This window comes from Calliphora vicina, chromosome 1 (genome assembly GCF_958450345.1).
Source record: "Calliphora vicina chromosome 1, idCalVici1.1, whole genome shotgun sequence".
NCBI classification, from domain to species: Eukaryota; Metazoa; Arthropoda; class Insecta; order Diptera; family Calliphoridae; genus Calliphora; species Calliphora vicina.
In genome coordinates this window covers 131,555,612-131,573,005 of record NC_088780.1, presented here as the reverse complement: position 1 = coordinate 131,573,005, position 17,394 = coordinate 131,555,612, and the positions used below count along the sequence as shown (strand labels likewise).

At 31.4% G+C, this 17,394-nt stretch overlaps 2 protein-coding genes across 2 annotated transcripts; one reads left to right on the top strand and one right to left on the bottom strand.

Moving 5' to 3' along the window:
* Positions 1 to 12,022: 12,022 nt before the first annotated feature.
* On the top strand, positions 12,023 to 13,584 carry HSPBAP1 (HSPB1 associated protein 1). Its single transcript, XM_065515836.1, has 3 exons — positions 12,023 to 12,486; positions 12,550 to 12,913; positions 12,982 to 13,584. The coding sequence occupies exons 1-3, from the start codon at positions 12,023 to 12,025 to the stop codon at positions 13,351 to 13,353; spliced, it is 1,200 nt and encodes a 399-aa protein (XP_065371908.1). The 3' UTR covers positions 13,354 to 13,584.
* ALiX (programmed cell death 6-interacting protein-like protein AliX) lies at positions 13,411 to 17,022 on the bottom strand. Its single transcript, XM_065515835.1, has 6 exons — positions 16,686 to 17,022; positions 16,319 to 16,437; positions 15,971 to 16,252; positions 14,298 to 15,893; positions 14,012 to 14,203; positions 13,411 to 13,937 (listed from the first exon to the last, which is right to left on the bottom strand). Exons 1-6 carry the CDS (start codon positions 16,895 to 16,897, stop codon positions 13,819 to 13,821), a joined length of 2,520 nt encoding a protein of 839 aa, XP_065371907.1. The 5' UTR covers positions 16,898 to 17,022; the 3' UTR covers positions 13,411 to 13,818.
* Between the last annotated feature and the right edge of the window lie 372 nt (positions 17,023 to 17,394).

Here is a 17,394-nt window from a genome sequence, read left to right as displayed (position 1 = left end):
AATATATCAGCCTAATATTACGGAATCATAATATTCAGATATCTGATAACAAAATACCAAAAAATTATCCAAATCGGCGAACATGAAAAAAATGAATTTCGGCCACTCTTCAACCAATGTGGGCCGCCGTCCCCATTCCAACTACGAACCCATGAAAATACAAATCAACTGAATAACACCTTACCACAAAATGTGTGAAATTTCATTTCAATATCTCCAATCGTATACGAGCTACCGAATGATTTCCAAAATAAAATGTTTCTAAACCACTGGTATTGTAATCCTGTTGAGTATTTAAATATGTATGCATCAACCCTTTTAAATTACCCTGTATAAGAAATTTACAAAATTTGTATGCAATCCATTAATTTAACTATAATGAATAGGTATAGTTGACCTATATAAGTGCTAAATTGCCATAAATGTTTTTAATAATATGTAACCGTAAATAAGAGCACCTGAAACTAAAATCAATTTAAACAGTAGTTAATAGAAGTTAAACAATTTCAAGAAATGCCGCAGTTATTAATAACTTTAACATATAATTTATAATTTAAATGTAATCGATACGCAATGAAACAATTTTTCAGAAAATCTAAAGCAGTAAACTAATGTGTCGGTAAAAACGCAAAACTATTCCAGGCCAAATGTTTAAAACATTGAAGGGAAAAATCGTGTACTCGTATGTGCCTTTTGCAAAAAAAAATTATGTGTTTTTCTTAGACAATCATTAAAATAATGTTTGCAGCAAATACATACCTTGACTGCTTCTTTCTGCACCTAAATACGAGTACAAATACAGGCAATGTCAGACGATGCTTAAAGGGTTTTCCATTTGCCTTTAGTACGTGGAGTACTTAATGCATTAAACACATTCAAGACAGCAGGCTACACGAATACACGAACACAAATTCTGCTGGTTACAGTTGTAGTCGTGTGGCAGCTACTGAATTATTTTAAAGACGACAGCTACAAAGAAAACAGCTGATTTATAATTCAGTGGTGCCACTTTAATAAAAAAATAACCGTACAAAATTCCAAAGTAATTAAGATTGAAACAATTATTTTGAGTAAAAATATATATATGGTTATAAATAATTATGTACCTGTTATTAATTTACATCAATATGGTTATCAAAAACTTCTCTTAATTAAGTAAAAAAAATATATTTTTTTTAAGCACTCATTTGATTTACATTTTTTATTATATTAGCAACACTATTTCTGCTTTGTAGTTGACAGAAATAGAAATTAGTTTAATTCGGCTACAGCGGCAAAAGCAATCGTGTGGCCGTGTAGCTGTGCTGTCGTTAAAATAATCGTCTCCATATAAACGTGTGCATTTTATTTTTGACAGATTGAAGTTGGTAGCCTGCTGTCTTGAATGTGTTTAATGCATAAGTTGTGTAGATATTGTTGTTATTTTTTTTTGTTGGGTTTTACAACGCGTTTACATTTAAATGGAAGTCACTTGTAATTTATTTGACTTGCATAATCATGGAGGCAAATTGATCACTTTTTAACCATAATTACCAAGAGGAGTGAGTGTGTGCGTGTATATATGTGTATAAATATGGATTAAGAGTCAGATATTTTAAATAATTAATTCTTAAAAAATTAACTTCTTTAGTTAGTTTAAACTGTAAACATACAGGCCTGTCACAGAATTCCATTCCGATCGAAAGTGGAATTAATTCCGTATTTTGCTTCTTCAGAAAAAGTAAAACGAAAATTTCTTTCGGAATGAAACCACTTTCAGTTTTCAAAGTGGAATTGATATTTCTTTGTAATTATTTGTTTTTCTAAAATTTTTAATCAATTTCTGTACCAAAAGCTTCCCTTTTGTTTTAATATAAAAAAACGCTTTCAAATTTAAATCAGAAATATAGAATTATTAAATATTTTTGGAATTAATAAGTTACACGGAATCTGAAGAACCTAAAACGAAATCGATCGGAATAAAAACTACGGAATTGAAACCATTCCGAACAAAATGTGTGACAGGCCTGATAATGAAATGCTTTTATCTCGTCGTATTTTCACTAAATAGAAGAAAGACTCATTGAGGTTGAGAATAGATTATTATTAGAGACTAATTGCATTACCGAAGTAAAATGAATTAAGTTATTTACATATCTGCCTGTACATTGTACATTTATGTACAGTGTCGGTTAAAATACAATACATTGGACAATAATTGCGGCTATACTATTTCAATGTGAAAAACAAATTAGCTAGTTTTTTAGAACAGAAACTCTCATTTTGTTTGAGGCCGAAAGAAATTGTATCAAGCTATAAATGAGGCATGCGTCAATTCCAATGACATCAATATCGAATCTTATTATACCCTTCATCATGAGTGACAACGATATATACATATAAGTTTGTCATTCCGTTTGTAATTTCTACATTTTCATTAGCGACCTCACAAAGTATATATATATATTCTGGATCGTTATAGATAGCGGAGTCTATATAGCCATGTCCGTCTGTATGTTTAAATAAACTTTCCGATTTTTGGCCTATTTTAATCTATATCTGGATTTAAAAATATACCCCTAATCGATTTTAGGCTTTCGTAGTTAGGCTGATAGATATCTAATGATATCCATATTGTCACCATGGCAGAACAAGCAAGGTACAATTATTGGAAAGTATGTTCTCAATTATACATTTCCTATAACATCAAACAAAATAAAATTAGAAAAAACAAAACGAAATGTCTAAAACAAAAATAAATTAATTTATGTACAATTTACTTTTTTCCGTAAAATATTTAATTCAAATTAAAATTGTTCGAAATAAAAATATGTTTTATTTTGAATATAACGTGCAAACATCGCGAAAACAAAATAAAAAGTGATGAGAGTAAATGCTTTATTTGACGTTGTAGGTATAAATATTGACAACTCTCCCTAATAATTGTACCTGGTTGATTCTGCCATGATTGTCACCAAAAAAAATTTAAATTTTTTTTTTTTTTTTTTAAATTAGTTTTTAATTTATTTATTAATATATGAAACAATTTTTTTGGTGAAAGAAAATTCGGGTTAAAAACTAATTTTCCCGATTTTGACCCATCGTAGGTCCAACTTACTATGGCCTTATATACGTCGTTGCAAAGGACTTTGAAATATCTATCATCAGATATCCATATTGTATTTTTAATGACTTAGTAATTCAGATATACTTAGCTCAAAAATAGGCCAAAAATCGAGGGGATTGTATTATACGTTTGTACTTTTTTCATTCCCGGGAGCAAATAAAAAAATCGTTTCATTCCCGCGAATTTTTTAATACTAAATTAAACCAAAAACCAAATTTTTCGAATAAATTTACTTATAATTGTTTAGCCTTTATAAGGGTTTCTAATTTAATAGTGGCATTTTATCGGTATTATCACAGTCGTATTTTAATCAGTATAAAATCAATAAATTCTTTGTTTAATTAAACAACTTAAGAATTTCGACTATGTTAAATCTATAAAACATGCGTAGTTAGAGACATTTTTCATATCTGATTGTAGATAAATAAATTTGAACCACTATTATTGCTATTATTTTCTCCAAATATGAATAATATTCATTGAATATCACTAAATCTTGTAATATTAGGCATCGTAATAATTCCTTTAAGAGCATAAACTTTAAATTAGATTCATTCTTAATAACCAAATTTTTCTGCTGTGGCTTGTGTTAAATGAAAAAATTTCGGTTATTTCAACAGTAATACTTCTTTGCCAACTGACTATCTGTTGCTAAAAACGAAATATCTATGGATATAATAGAATGTTTCAATTAGCAACAAATTTGGCCATCGAAACGAATCTGAAAATTGTAACTTTTAGCAGAAAACTTATGAAGAAATTCCCGATAAATTTTTCCCGCGTAGGAACCCTAGTTTGTACTGATGTTTGTATCACCCAAAAATATCTAACAGCCACCTCTACTCAGAATCACGATATCTGTCTGGCTGACTGTAAACGTGTGCGCAAAGTTTGAAGATATTTCTATATTTCGCAAGGACAAATCCTATTGAAACTGAAAAAAATTGTATGGTTTCCGGGGACGTACGTCTGAAGAAACAAGTGACGAATCAGTAACAACGCGTATGAGATTTGCGCCCCCTGTTGTGGGTTTTTGGAACTTTTTTTAAGGGTTCCAAAAACGTTCCTTGTATTCATTTTTTCTGCAGAATCGACTTGTGAAATCATATTTGCAATATATTCAACAGTTTATGCTCTATACATTTTTCAACCGTTTTAGGTGCGTTGAACCACCACAAAGAGTGAATATTTTCCAAAAATAAGGACGCCATTATTTTCATTTACGCAAAAACCTTCAAAAAAATTATGAAAAATCGAAATGCTACTTAAAAAAAATATTATTATCATAAAACCCAGAAAAAATAACTTTAAAAATAAAATATGGATTGACTGGGAATCGAACCCAGGAAAAAATAAAATTTTAATATTTTTGCAAAAAGAATGCCGTCCAATCATATTGGCTGGGCTGGCGATGGCTCCCCACTCCGGTACGCTATCCCACTACTGCTTACCGCGGGGACTCTTGGCTGCTGGTTTTCACCCCTGGCCCGGTACACCCCTCCTTAGCCAACCTGAATACCTTGGACTCCTCCATGGTACCCATATTGACGGCAAGCTTAGTGCGGACGTTCCGTCAACACGAGGAAATCCACCACACAGAACCCCCAGCCTCAGACCATTCCACAATCCGACCTCACAGAAGCGTGATTACAGAAGATGCCAACCTTCCAGTCCATATACTATCTACAAACCATTAACATAAGCTACACACACACACTGACACATTCATTTTTAAAGTATCAAGTATCTACAAAGTGTGTGTTATGTTGTGTTTGCGCATATTAAGCTAAAAATATCTAATGGTGTGTATAAATAAAGCAAGAAACATAGAGCGGAAACTAGAAAAAAACTCAAACAAAAAAATGACTCAAATAATCACACATAGGAGTGTTGTTTTTGTTTTCACATAGTTTTTTCTACTAATACATTCTCAACACTTAGGTTTCTGACAACTGGGTTAGGTCTTTGACAGCAAAGTTTCCGCTCTATGTCTATTCTCTATGCAAGAGACTTTCACCAAGAGTGATGAATTTAGTGTGTTTGTAAATGTTGCCAGATTGCATATAAATTTAATAAATTAGCGATTTTTATATCTTTGATATCAGTAACTACAATCTACCCAACTACTATTGAAAAGCTCATAAGTTGAAGTCATTCAAAGATTTCCTCAAAAAAAAAGTATAAAAAAGTGTCGCCTAATTTGGCTCTATTTAATACAAAGATTTATTTGTTTCCATTTATACCAAAAAATCTTTATTAATTGACAAACAAAACCAAATAGATATTTTAAATTTAGATCAGGTTTTCGGTTTTTTATAGGTGCCCTGCAGCACCCAAATGTCCTCCAGAAATAGGACTTTATCGGTCACAAATGCATGATTTATATATGTAGATATTAATACACATTTTTCCACAAATAAGTTTTATAACAATATTGAGTATATGACTTCAAAATACGGGATTTACAGTAGATGATGTATCTTTTGAACGTGTTTTTTGTTTTTAATAACTTATGTCATTTTGAAGGGTTCATATCTGTCATTTATTGTCAATTAGTTATTGAACATTATAGAGTAAATAACAAAGTTTTTTTTTTGCTTAAAAAATGTCAAGTTTTGTGCCAACAATGCGTCATAGCGGGAAGTTTTGCTTTAATTCATTAATTTGAAGCGCTGAAGCACACCGATTGCTCACCAAAGCTTACGTTGAATGTGTTTCATCGGTTTCAACGTGCTAGAAATGGTTTGTTCAGTTCAGAAGTGTTGATTTTGACAAGGAAGACAAAAAAACTTTGAAGATCAAGAATTGGAGGCATTGAAGATTTTTGTCAAATTACAGACGAGACACTCCGAATTGTCAAACAAAAATACAACAAATCATATGTCTGATACAACAACAAAATACATTGACTAGCATGTATTTTGTTGTTGCGGGAGATAGGTTTTTGACAACAGACTTAGGTTTGTAAAATCATTGGGAGCTACCCAAGCAACAATTGCAAAACGTTACTCGCAAACGTTTAATCAAAAAGCTGGAAAATTGGGTACCATACGAATTGAGGCAGAGAGACCTTGAAAGAAGATTTTGTATGTCTGAAATACTACTTTAACGCTATAAAAGGAAAATCATTTTTGCAAGGAATCATTGCTTGTGATAGAAAAGGGATCCATTACGATAACCCGAAGCGTAAGAGATCGCATGTGAAGCCCTACCAACCAGCCGAATCGACAACAAAGTTGCTGAATCTGGCCAGACCATCACAGGGAACCTGTACCGAAAGCAACTGATTCGTTTGAAGCGAGCATCGACCGAAAAAGACCCAGAATATGCGGCCAGACATGAAATCGTAATAGTCCATTATAAAAACCGGTTTTCGGTTAAACCGGAAACCGGTTTTTTAAATTTGCCGGTTTTTTGGTCGAGTTATGCTTTCTACATGTTATTTTTGTTAATGAAATCTTTACGTGATTTGGAATTGAAAACAATGTTATTAAACGCGAAGTTTGTCCAATATGTTTTGACCGTTACTGTATGTGCCAATACGAACGAATGCACATAAATAAAATATGCATTTACTTTACTGCAAACGACTGACGCTTAACATAAGAACTTTTTGAATTTGTATTATTTTTTTCTCAGTAAAAGTTTTTAATGTTATTTATTTAGTTTTATGTACATATTTACCTTTGTGTTATGCGCAGAGTCATCTTTGTGCAAATAATGTAGAAGAAATGAAAAAAAAAATATTCTAAAGGTGTGGTACTCATGCGCACATTACTTTGAACCGTATTTGTGTGCAGAGTGTTTTCTAGATAAACAATCAAAGTTATTTACTACATTCTGTCCATAATGTATAAATGTTAAATTCTACAATGCTAAAAGGTCATCGAAATAAGACATTTGTTTAGATTTTCTTCATTTGTTGAAAAGCAGTGTGCGTAAGTGGCAAAAAAAATTTTCTTAATAAGAATTTATGGGGTTTGAAAAGCAGTTTTGTTATAATGAGCGCAATTAAATGCAGAAAGTCAGATTTTATTAAACTCATAGGAACTAATTTAGAATATGTACATATCGTCACGTAAAATGCAAAATAACGTAACATCATTTCAAAAATGTTTAAAGTTGAAAAATTAAAATTATCTATGATATAAACTTAATTTCTCCCTCCCATTTGATCATTAAAAAGAATGACAAACACATAGCCAAATTAAAATTTTGCCTTTTTTATTATTTCTTAACCTATTCATCATTACCTAACCTATCAAACATTAGATTTTGGTATTTTTGTTGTTACGTTATTTTGCATTTTAGGTGATGATATGTAGTTACAAAAGTACATAAATAATGAAATTATATTTATATAAAAACATTAAAACCCTCTATCTTAAAAAACACAACTTTTCAGGAGAGTCAAAAAACTTTATTTTTTGCGTATTACATGAGTTAATACTATTCGGTATTCTACAATATTTTTAAAGCAACTACTGAATCTCACATATAATTGGTTTTTAAAATTTTGCATTATTGGGGACTTTATGATAGATAGAGTATTGCTTATAAAAAATATTCAATGAGTTTTTGTGAAAATGATTTTTCTGCATTTTAATAAAACGTGATTTTTTAAGATAACGGCTAATAATACAACATAAGGTAACAAATTAAAAATAAACAATGTTAAACAAAAAATTATAGAAAAAATGTTTTTTTTGCTTCAAATTCTTTTTTTACTTATTAGGCTGAACTGATAGTGGACCAGAATATAGAGGTTTGGTTCAATACATACATATGTCCTGTATAAGGTTGAATACGAACATGCAGATCAATGTATCAAAATTTAATTTATATTTTACGCTACCATTTGTAAGATATAAAATAAATCTTATTGTTTATATGTAAATATGTTAGAATTTTAAGTGCCCATTATAAAACGTCCTTGGCTGTGGAAAACATTCAAATCGCCGTAGTGTTTTACGTATGCTCTCTTGTGAAAAATAATTGTTATAATTAAGACATTGATACAAAAAAAGAATTGTAACTTAACTTACTTACAAAACAAACCCCGAGAGAAAAAGGTGCGTATATCGCTTAATAAACCTAAACCTATTTAACCCCCACTAATCATCATCTAATGGAAGAAAAACGCATAAGTTTGTCATAATTGTAATTATTACGATATAATTGTTAATTTTAAGTCTTCTCTAGTAACTCTAACGTAATCGATTGGTAAGTGTATAGATTTATTTTTCAATTTAATCTCTATCTTAGCATGGGCACTATGGCAATACATTGCGTATGATCTTTCTCTAAGAACCTCTGTTCAACAACTTTATTATTTTCCGCAGCAACATTGGATAGAGCATTAGATAAATAATGGTTGCTGTTTTTTGATAGCCACAACCATAGAGAATTATACATAGAGACGAGACACTACGATTTGTCAAACAAAACTACAACAAAAAATATGTTTGACACAACAACAAAATACATTGACTAGCATGTATTTTGTTGTTGCGAGAGATAGGTTTTTGACAACAGACTTAGGTTTTTGACAATTACGTCTCGTCTCTATGTTACCCTATGGCCACAACCATGATAATAGGTGTGTTCGCGTACTTTCCAGTAAAAAATATCCAGTAACTTTATTTTATAGAGTAAAAATAAATTACTCTCAATCTGAAAAGTAACAAAAAAAGTACGCGAACAACAATTTGTAAAAATAAGTTGTATTTTATTATAAATTAATTTAAAACGTTTGTTTTGGGCTATTTTACTTCTTTTCTTTGCAAAACTTGTAAATTGTATTAATTTTCAACTTTTTAGTTTTGTTTGCATTTGCAACCATATGTTTTAAACGTTTTTTTATGTTGATATTTTTTACTGGACAAAAAATGTCCAGTAAAAAATATCATGTTCTCTATCTACGAACTGTCACTTTTAACACTCACTTGCTCTAAACGAACGGAATCCCGTAACTTCCAGTGATAATTTGTGCAAATTATCATGTACGCGAACATAACTAATGACACTTTAAAAGTAGACAACTTTTTTTAAACAAATTGCAACTTTAATCATTTATTTTTATGACATGGATATTATATTTTCCAAAAACAATAATGTAAAATTTTTCAATTCATAATCGGCTTCCGCTATTTTGATAAACGATTAAAAAATGTCATATTCATGTTCAGCATACAAAAAGTAGTAGGAAAACATGTGCTCTATTAACACAAAATTACGTTTTTTTGAATAATGACGAGTGTTGCAAATGACTTAAACAAAATCACAAATAATTCAGTATCCTAGTAAATAATTCGATGAATCGTTATCGCAAAAAAGTTATAGATGGGATTCTACCCGGTATTTACCCGATGTATTTGTAAATACCAGGTATATTTCTTTTTTTACTCTTTTTTTGAGTATTTATAAAATGATTTTAATATGAAAATATTTTCAAAAACTGAATGTCAATCAAACCTAAAAATATTTTTATTCATATTATAATCTAAAAAACATTCAAAAAGGCGAATAAAATTTGTAATTCCGCGAGAAGGTATGAGTTTATTGTGCTAGTAGTTGTAAAATGCAACAAATTTACATAAATAGTTTTTAGGTTTTAACATGGGAAGACCAAAATATAAATAAAATGTCCAAACATTTAATAAATTGTCTAAAATGTCCTAGTATGGCCAAAAGGTTAATTGGTAAAACAACCGAAACAGTTTTAACTGCGAATTCATTTGAAAGCAGTGATTGTGTAAGTTCTTCAAATTCTCCAAATTCACTCTCACCCTCATGCCAAGGCCATTATTGTTTCCGGAACACCCTTTTCAATTGTGAATCACCCACTCTGGGTACAATTTTTCCAGGACTTACAACCCTTATATAAATTACCGAGTAGAAACGTAATTTCGAATAAATATTTGAATAAACTTTACATGGAAATGCAAACTGACATTAATACACATTTGAAATCATCGAGGTATTTGCAGTGAAATGGCTGCAGCAATATACGCAATGAAGGAGTTATTATTTTTTTAATTTCTAAGCCCGAGATTGTTTTTGTTCGGAACTTATCAACAGAAAGCAACAGCCACAAGTCTTCAGGCCTTTTTTTTACAACTACTATGTACAATTTTTTATTTTTCTTTATAAAATTAATTTAAAAAAATCATTCTCTTGAACCATCAAATGTTTATCTGCTCCACATAATCTTCAAGATAGTTTTTACCCACATTTTTAGTAAACACCTGGGTATTTACCCGTTTTTACCCATTTTACCGGGTATTGGGTTTTTACCCATTTTCCATCTAAAAAAAAATACATATTCACCCTTATCGTGAAAAACATGTGTAATTTATGTTCCCATGAAATATCCATTTCCCTCGAAGGGAAAATTGCTATCGTGATATTCCCCTGAACTTTTCATTCACAATAGTTGATTTTATTCGTAACAGCTGTTTATTGTTTACAAAACAAAAAGTCGACTTTTCGAACTTTTTTCGTTTTTTAAAAAGTCGACTTTTCGAACCTTTTTCGTTTTTTAAAAAGTCGACTTTTCGAACTTTCGATTTTCTAGTTAAATTGACTTTTTTAGACTATTTTCGACTTTCCGACTATTTTCAACTTTTTACCATTTCTTGTAAAAAAATATATAGTTTCTACATATATTGATGCTACTTTTGTAATGTTTAGCAATAAAAATAAAATGTATCAAGGCGATGGAAGAATTTTGTGTAGAAAAAAGCTTTATTTTATAAACATTTGCATTTAAAAAAATGCAAGTGTACCAAATTTTAAAAAATGCAAGTGTACCAAATTGCAATAGTTTTAGTTTAATGTTGAAATTAAATATTTTTTGAACAATCTAAAATGTCGACTTTTATCGACTATTCGACTTTTTTCGACTTTTTTCGACTATTTTCGACTTTTATCGACTATTCGACTTTTTCCGACTTTTATCGACTTTTTCCGACCAAAAAGTCGATTTCGACTTTTCGACTTTTTCAGCAAAAAGTCGATTGTTCGAACAATCTTATAGAACCCTAACGTGAACAAAGTTTATGAACGCAAAATGGGAAAAGGGAACACATTTCATGTGAAATATTGATTCGCGATAGGGGTGATTAATTAATACAAATATACTTACAATTTCAATTCCCTTTAAATATAATTTTCCTATGAGTATATTTTCCGTTACTTATGAAGTTTAAATTATCATTATTGAGAAGTATCCAAAATAATCCTATGAAAGAATTACTCAAATAAATGCACACGTTCAAATAGTAACGGGAAATAAATGATATGTAGAACATCTCTGCTTTTATGTAGAACATCACATCTCTGGATTTTGGAGACTATTATTGTTGTTGTACACTTTTTTTATGATTCCAGATGTATGTACGTTTGGTTGTTACTTTTCAATTTATCTTGTGTGTAATTATCACTTAAAATTACCAAATATTAAGGCAATTTACAATAAAATTTATTTTAACTAACAGATTGTTGAAGATTTTTACGCAATTTCACTTCATTTATAAGCATAAACACACACACTGCCAAATATTGTACATGCCGGCCACCATTAATATTATTCTTGCAAACACTGAAACTTCTTGTTTTATTAATTAAATTTTTAGCAAACTTTAATTTTTCCCAAATAATAAAAAGTTTTTACTAACTCTTTGTGATATTTTCATAATGAAACGTTTAATTTTAACATAATTTAAATAAATTAACTCGGACCGAGAACAAATTTGCACAAAATTTATAAAAGCTAACGGTAAACTGACATTTTTACATTTGGTTTCCTTTTTTGGAGAGCATTAACTTTTTGTGGAGAGTTAGTTTCCCTCCCAACAGCTGACTTTTGTTTACATTTTTCGTTATTTGTTTTGCTAAAAGTTTTCCTCCAACAATATGAGTAATTTCGATATAAATCCTTTGAAACTAAGGGAAATTATATTAAATACAAGAGAACCTATTGTTTTAAAACAATTTAATCTTAATTGGTCTTGTCTTCAAGATGGCCTAGCTGGATGGTGTAAAACGTTTGATGTATCGAATTCTTCGGGTGCAATTTTTGAAAGAATATCAAAAAGAGATTCATGGGAACCACAATGGGAACGAAAGAGGCAAAAGATACTAATGACGGGAGAGCAGTTTTTAAAAGAACATAACAAAGATTGTGACTATTGGTCCGCATTGAATTATAAACGTATACATGAATTACCGGGTAACTGTACAAATGGAATAGACTTCTCTGCGTTTGGCTTTCCACAGGCGGCTGATGATGCCACTTTGTGGTTGAGTTCTAGTGGTGCAAATACACCGTGTCATTATGATAGTTATGGCTGTAATATAGTTGTGCAAGCTTTTGGAAAGTAAGTTTATTTAAATCTAATGTAAACGTCGCATTCCAACGCTAGTCCAATTTATTTTTGTAGGAAATCATGGCTACTATTCCCTCCTAACACTCCGCTAACTACCACCCGCATACCATATGAAGAATCTAGCATATACTGTAAAGAAAATTTATATTCACCTTTTCTCGATGTAAATGCATTTGTGGAAAAATATAAAGGTCTAGCACATCACGTAATACTCGAACCAAATGATGTTTTAATTGTCCCCAAACATTGGTGGCATTACGTAGAAGCTTTAGATATATCTCTAAGTGTTAATGCCTGGATTCCATTAGAATGTGATTTGGAGCAACAAATAGAGGAATGTATTGTTAAATATTTAATTGAAAACTTTATAAAGGACTGTTCGCCAACTACCAGAAAATATGTAATGAATCCAAATCAGGTAAATTGGTTAGGTCTAATTAGCATTGAGAGAATAATTCTTATTATAGTATTAATTAATTTTTTCAGCTTATGACCGGTTCATCGAGTAATGAATTATTTAAAATTTTAAAATATCTCCTAGAAAAATCATCGGAAAATAACTTAACTGCCAAAAAAGAAACAACTTTATATGACTATCATTATATAAGTAAAAGTAATGTGGATCAGTTGTTAAAAGAGTGTACAAATTGTATAAATGTTTCCTCAATAACCAGTAAAGAGTTGGAGAATTTATTAAAAACAAATAGTTTGCGTTACAGTGCTGATGCTGAAATGAATTCTAAAGAATGTTCTTTGGGATTTCTGGAAGAGATTCTAATTAATAGTATTTGTAGCCCACATATAGTAGAAGCTATAAAGAAGGAATTTTTTAAACGCTACAAACAGGAAAATTTGTAATGCCTTCATAATACGTTTCAAACATAAAACAATTTTGAAATTAAAAATAACATGAAGTTTTTTGTTTAACAATATTTTCTTTATTTATTGGTATATTTAATGTTTACTCTATAAAATCCACAATACTTGGAACAAATCACTAAAATATTTTTGAAATGTGTGTTCACTTGTTTTAAAAACATTTTCATACTTTTATGCAATAATATTTATAATAAATAAAAACACCAACAACATGAATGTTTTAATAATTACGAAATATCTTGTGTATAAAATTTTGAATTTAATTTTGCTCTAAACTCTGAAATATATGTACTAAAATTCATTAATTGAATTAAAACCAAAAAAAAAATAGAAAAATTAATGAACTTAATAAAATAAAAAAAAATTAAATATTTAAATTAAAATATTAATGGTTAATTATTTGCTTTATAATAAATTGTTGTGATTAAAAATGCCTTTTCTCGTCTACCAGCCTGGTGGTTTTTGATTGGGATAACCTCCCTGTTGATGAGCATAACTTCCGGGGTAAGTGCCATAATGTCCAGGTGGTGGACCTTGTGGAAAGCCGGCATACTGATAGGCATCTAAGAGAGAATTAAATTTGTTAATTAAAGTTTGTAAATAGCAACATTAGTTTGTTTCAGAAATTAACACTTACTTCCTGGATATGGCAATGTAGCATACGGATTAAAACTTTGTGGCATTGGTGGTGGTACATACGAAGGATAAGGAACATTAGGTCCAGCACCATAAGGCATAGGCATTCCTTGAACAGCTTGTGGATAGGGTACACTACCAGTTGCAGCAGCAGTTGGTACAGCAGGAGACGATGCTGTTGCCGATGATATATCTAAAGTATAAAATAAAAAATGTTTAATACATTTTTTTACAAGAATAATTGTATTTTTGAGATGGTGTTAGGTGAGCTTATGTTTTCAACATACCACTTCCACTGCCCGATGTCGAGGAATAATGAGATGGTAATGTAGGTGTTGGACCTGGTGCCTGGCGACTTGACTCGGTTGTTAAATCTTTGAGTAATTCCTCCTTTTCAGTTTTGCGAGCAAAACAGAAATCAGATATTTTATTTTGGAACACCACCAATAATTCGGTCAAATCATTATAGAATTTAGTGCCCTCCTTGAGATTTCCCAATAGTTCTATGAAACTGTCATAGGCAGTGGCCAATTCTTGACACAAAGTATCGCGAGAATTGCCACTTGACCCGGTCTCAGCAACAAATTCGCTATGTGCTACTTGTATGTCCGTGACCAAAGTCTGTTGACGCTCAACACTCTCCTTTACTTGTCCCTGCAAGGGATTTAAAGTTTCACCAATGCGTTTCAGAGATAGTGCTGCTTCATCAATAGCACCATCTTTGCGTAAAGCTTCCAAGAATTCATCTTTCATATTGAAGGTAGCTGATTTCAATTCAGATTCTATGGCATCACGTTCGGCCTTTATGGTTTCGACAGCTTCCATTAGATTTTTCAGCTTTTGTACACTAACACAGTTGGGATCTACAGAGCCGCCAGCTGCGGGCATGGATTGTTGTAATTGTTCGATGGGCAATGACAAGAGTTCAATGCCTTTTTGATTCTTCTCAAATTTCTCGCGTACAATTTTATCAGCAGCTATAGCATTATTAATAACTTCGCGATACTTTTTGGCATTAGTGCGAAACATTTCGGTAAGTTTATCGGAAGAGATACGTGTCCATCTCTCTTTGAATTGTGAGCGCAATTGGTTGTCCGAATCACGCTCTTCATCTAAGATTCTTTCGGTTTCATCCAAAATTTCACGATTGCGATTCAGTAATTCGGGCAATTCCTTCAAATGGGTATGAATACTTTCAATGCCACCTTTCTGGCGAACTTCGTTGGCTTTTTCAATTAACGAAGGTGGCAAACCAGAACCACCATCGGTGGTCTCAACGGCAGCTGGCAAATTAAGACTTGCTAATACACCATTCAAAGTCTGTGTGGCTTCACGTAATTTCATTATTTCCACGTTAACAATTTCGTTCTTGCGCATGTCAGAAGCCTGCAATGCACGATGCAATTCAACTGGTACCAATTCCTTAAATATGTCATCGAAATCTTTAGACATTGGCTTGGCTATGGGTAAAGGTTTTGCCAGCTGAGCCTTTCCAGGCGAAGGCACTGCACTAATATCTGGTATCATTTCATTGTAAATTAAATCATTGTCTTTCGTCGATTCAGCCAAATTACGCTTAGCCTTATTAAAGTATTCATCCATATAGGTGGGATTGCCGGATCTAGATTGGGCTGCTTTAAAGAGATCAACCGCATTTCGTAAACGTGCAATTTCCTCACCAATTTTCTTAGCAGCTCGGCAAGCTAAACTCTGGTAGAGTTGTGTCAAAGCATGGAAACCAGCCTGTTTGCCAGCAATAGTGGGAATCCATTCTTTTTCCCATAAGGAACGTACCGAATCCTTTTGCATGGCCCTCAATACGTCAGCATAGAATTCTTCACATTGACAGCATAGCTTTGCAATGATATTTTCTTTCATGTTGTCTAAAAAGAAAGTAATAAAGAAAAATATTTCCAAAAGTTAATTTTGATCTTAGGAAAGATTTTTCACCCACACTTACCCTTAATTGCCTTCATTATGAAAACTTCCTGGGCCTGAGAAATCATCAAAGCCTGCAAACAGGTTAAAGTATCTTGATTTAGATCAGGTGTTGGCTCGGATGGAACAGCGGCTGGCACAGCACCTTTCAAATACTGGAAAATACCAGCACTTTGTTGTAAAAGTTTTAAGGCTAACTTAAGACCCTCATCACTATCCAGAGACTGAGTGGCAGCAACATGACTTTGAAGAGCAGCGATGTTGAAAAGTACACAAACTTTCTCGTACAACAATGAAGTATGGGCTGTTTGTAACAAAAATCAAAATAATTAAACATTTGTGCCATTATCATTATATTAACAATACTTACTCAAACTTATTCTGCCACCAAATATTGTGCCCTTATCGAAAGCATCCTTCCACTTGAAGGGTATTTGGAGTTCGTTGACCGGTATTTTTGTCTCCAACATACAAATCTGATCATAGTAGCTATAGCAAATAAAAGATAACGCAGATAGCATCAAAGTAAACATTATAAATAAAACTGACAAAAAAAAAAAAGATAATACTTTATTTTAATAGGTACAATGATTAAGAGCGTAACAATTGTATTTGTTTCCCAATCAATTATTGTAACGACGTCATGTTTAGAGCAAATTAAATGCATGAGTCATTTCGTGTTTTGGTAACTATTTTTCATATTATTCTATTTTTCTTTGGACAAATCATTTACTTACGCATAAACTATTTCCAATGAAGATTCGTATTTTTCAAAGAATTTCCATATCGATGAATTGCGTTGTCGAGCAAATTGTTGAACTGCAGTTTTATAGGTTTCTTTAGCCTCCGCAGAAGCACCGCTATATGTACTCTGGATAAGATTGTTCAGTGGCTTCTCCACATCAACTTCTGAGGGTTTCTTGAGTGGCACACCCAATAATTTAGACATGATTTCTTAAGATGTTCTTGTAATTTACGCAATAACTATGTTTTCTTCAACGACAACTGCTTTTAAACTTCACTTAATACTTTTTTTTCGTATGCAGAGGAAAATCCAGTTCTTTTTTCAATAGTCTACAAACAATGACGATCAGAGACCTGCGCCGAGCAATTTAATCAGCGCCGGCGGCAACTTACATAAAAAATAATCGGCGGCGGCTGAAAATACACAACATTACTTACTACGTTTATACGTAGCATATTCGCAAATAAAAATTATAACCTGGCGTTTACACATGCAAGTAACTGAATGCAAAAATTAAAGAATCCAAATTTCTTGTTTGTCTTGCAATAAAATTAATGCAAAAATGCAATGAAATATTTAAAAAACATCTTACTAAACTAAAAACCATAAAACATATGGTAATCAGGAATTATTTTCATGAGTTAGCTATTAGCAAATAAAAAAATGAATTCACTGTTTATGCGGCAAATTTTTCTAATTGT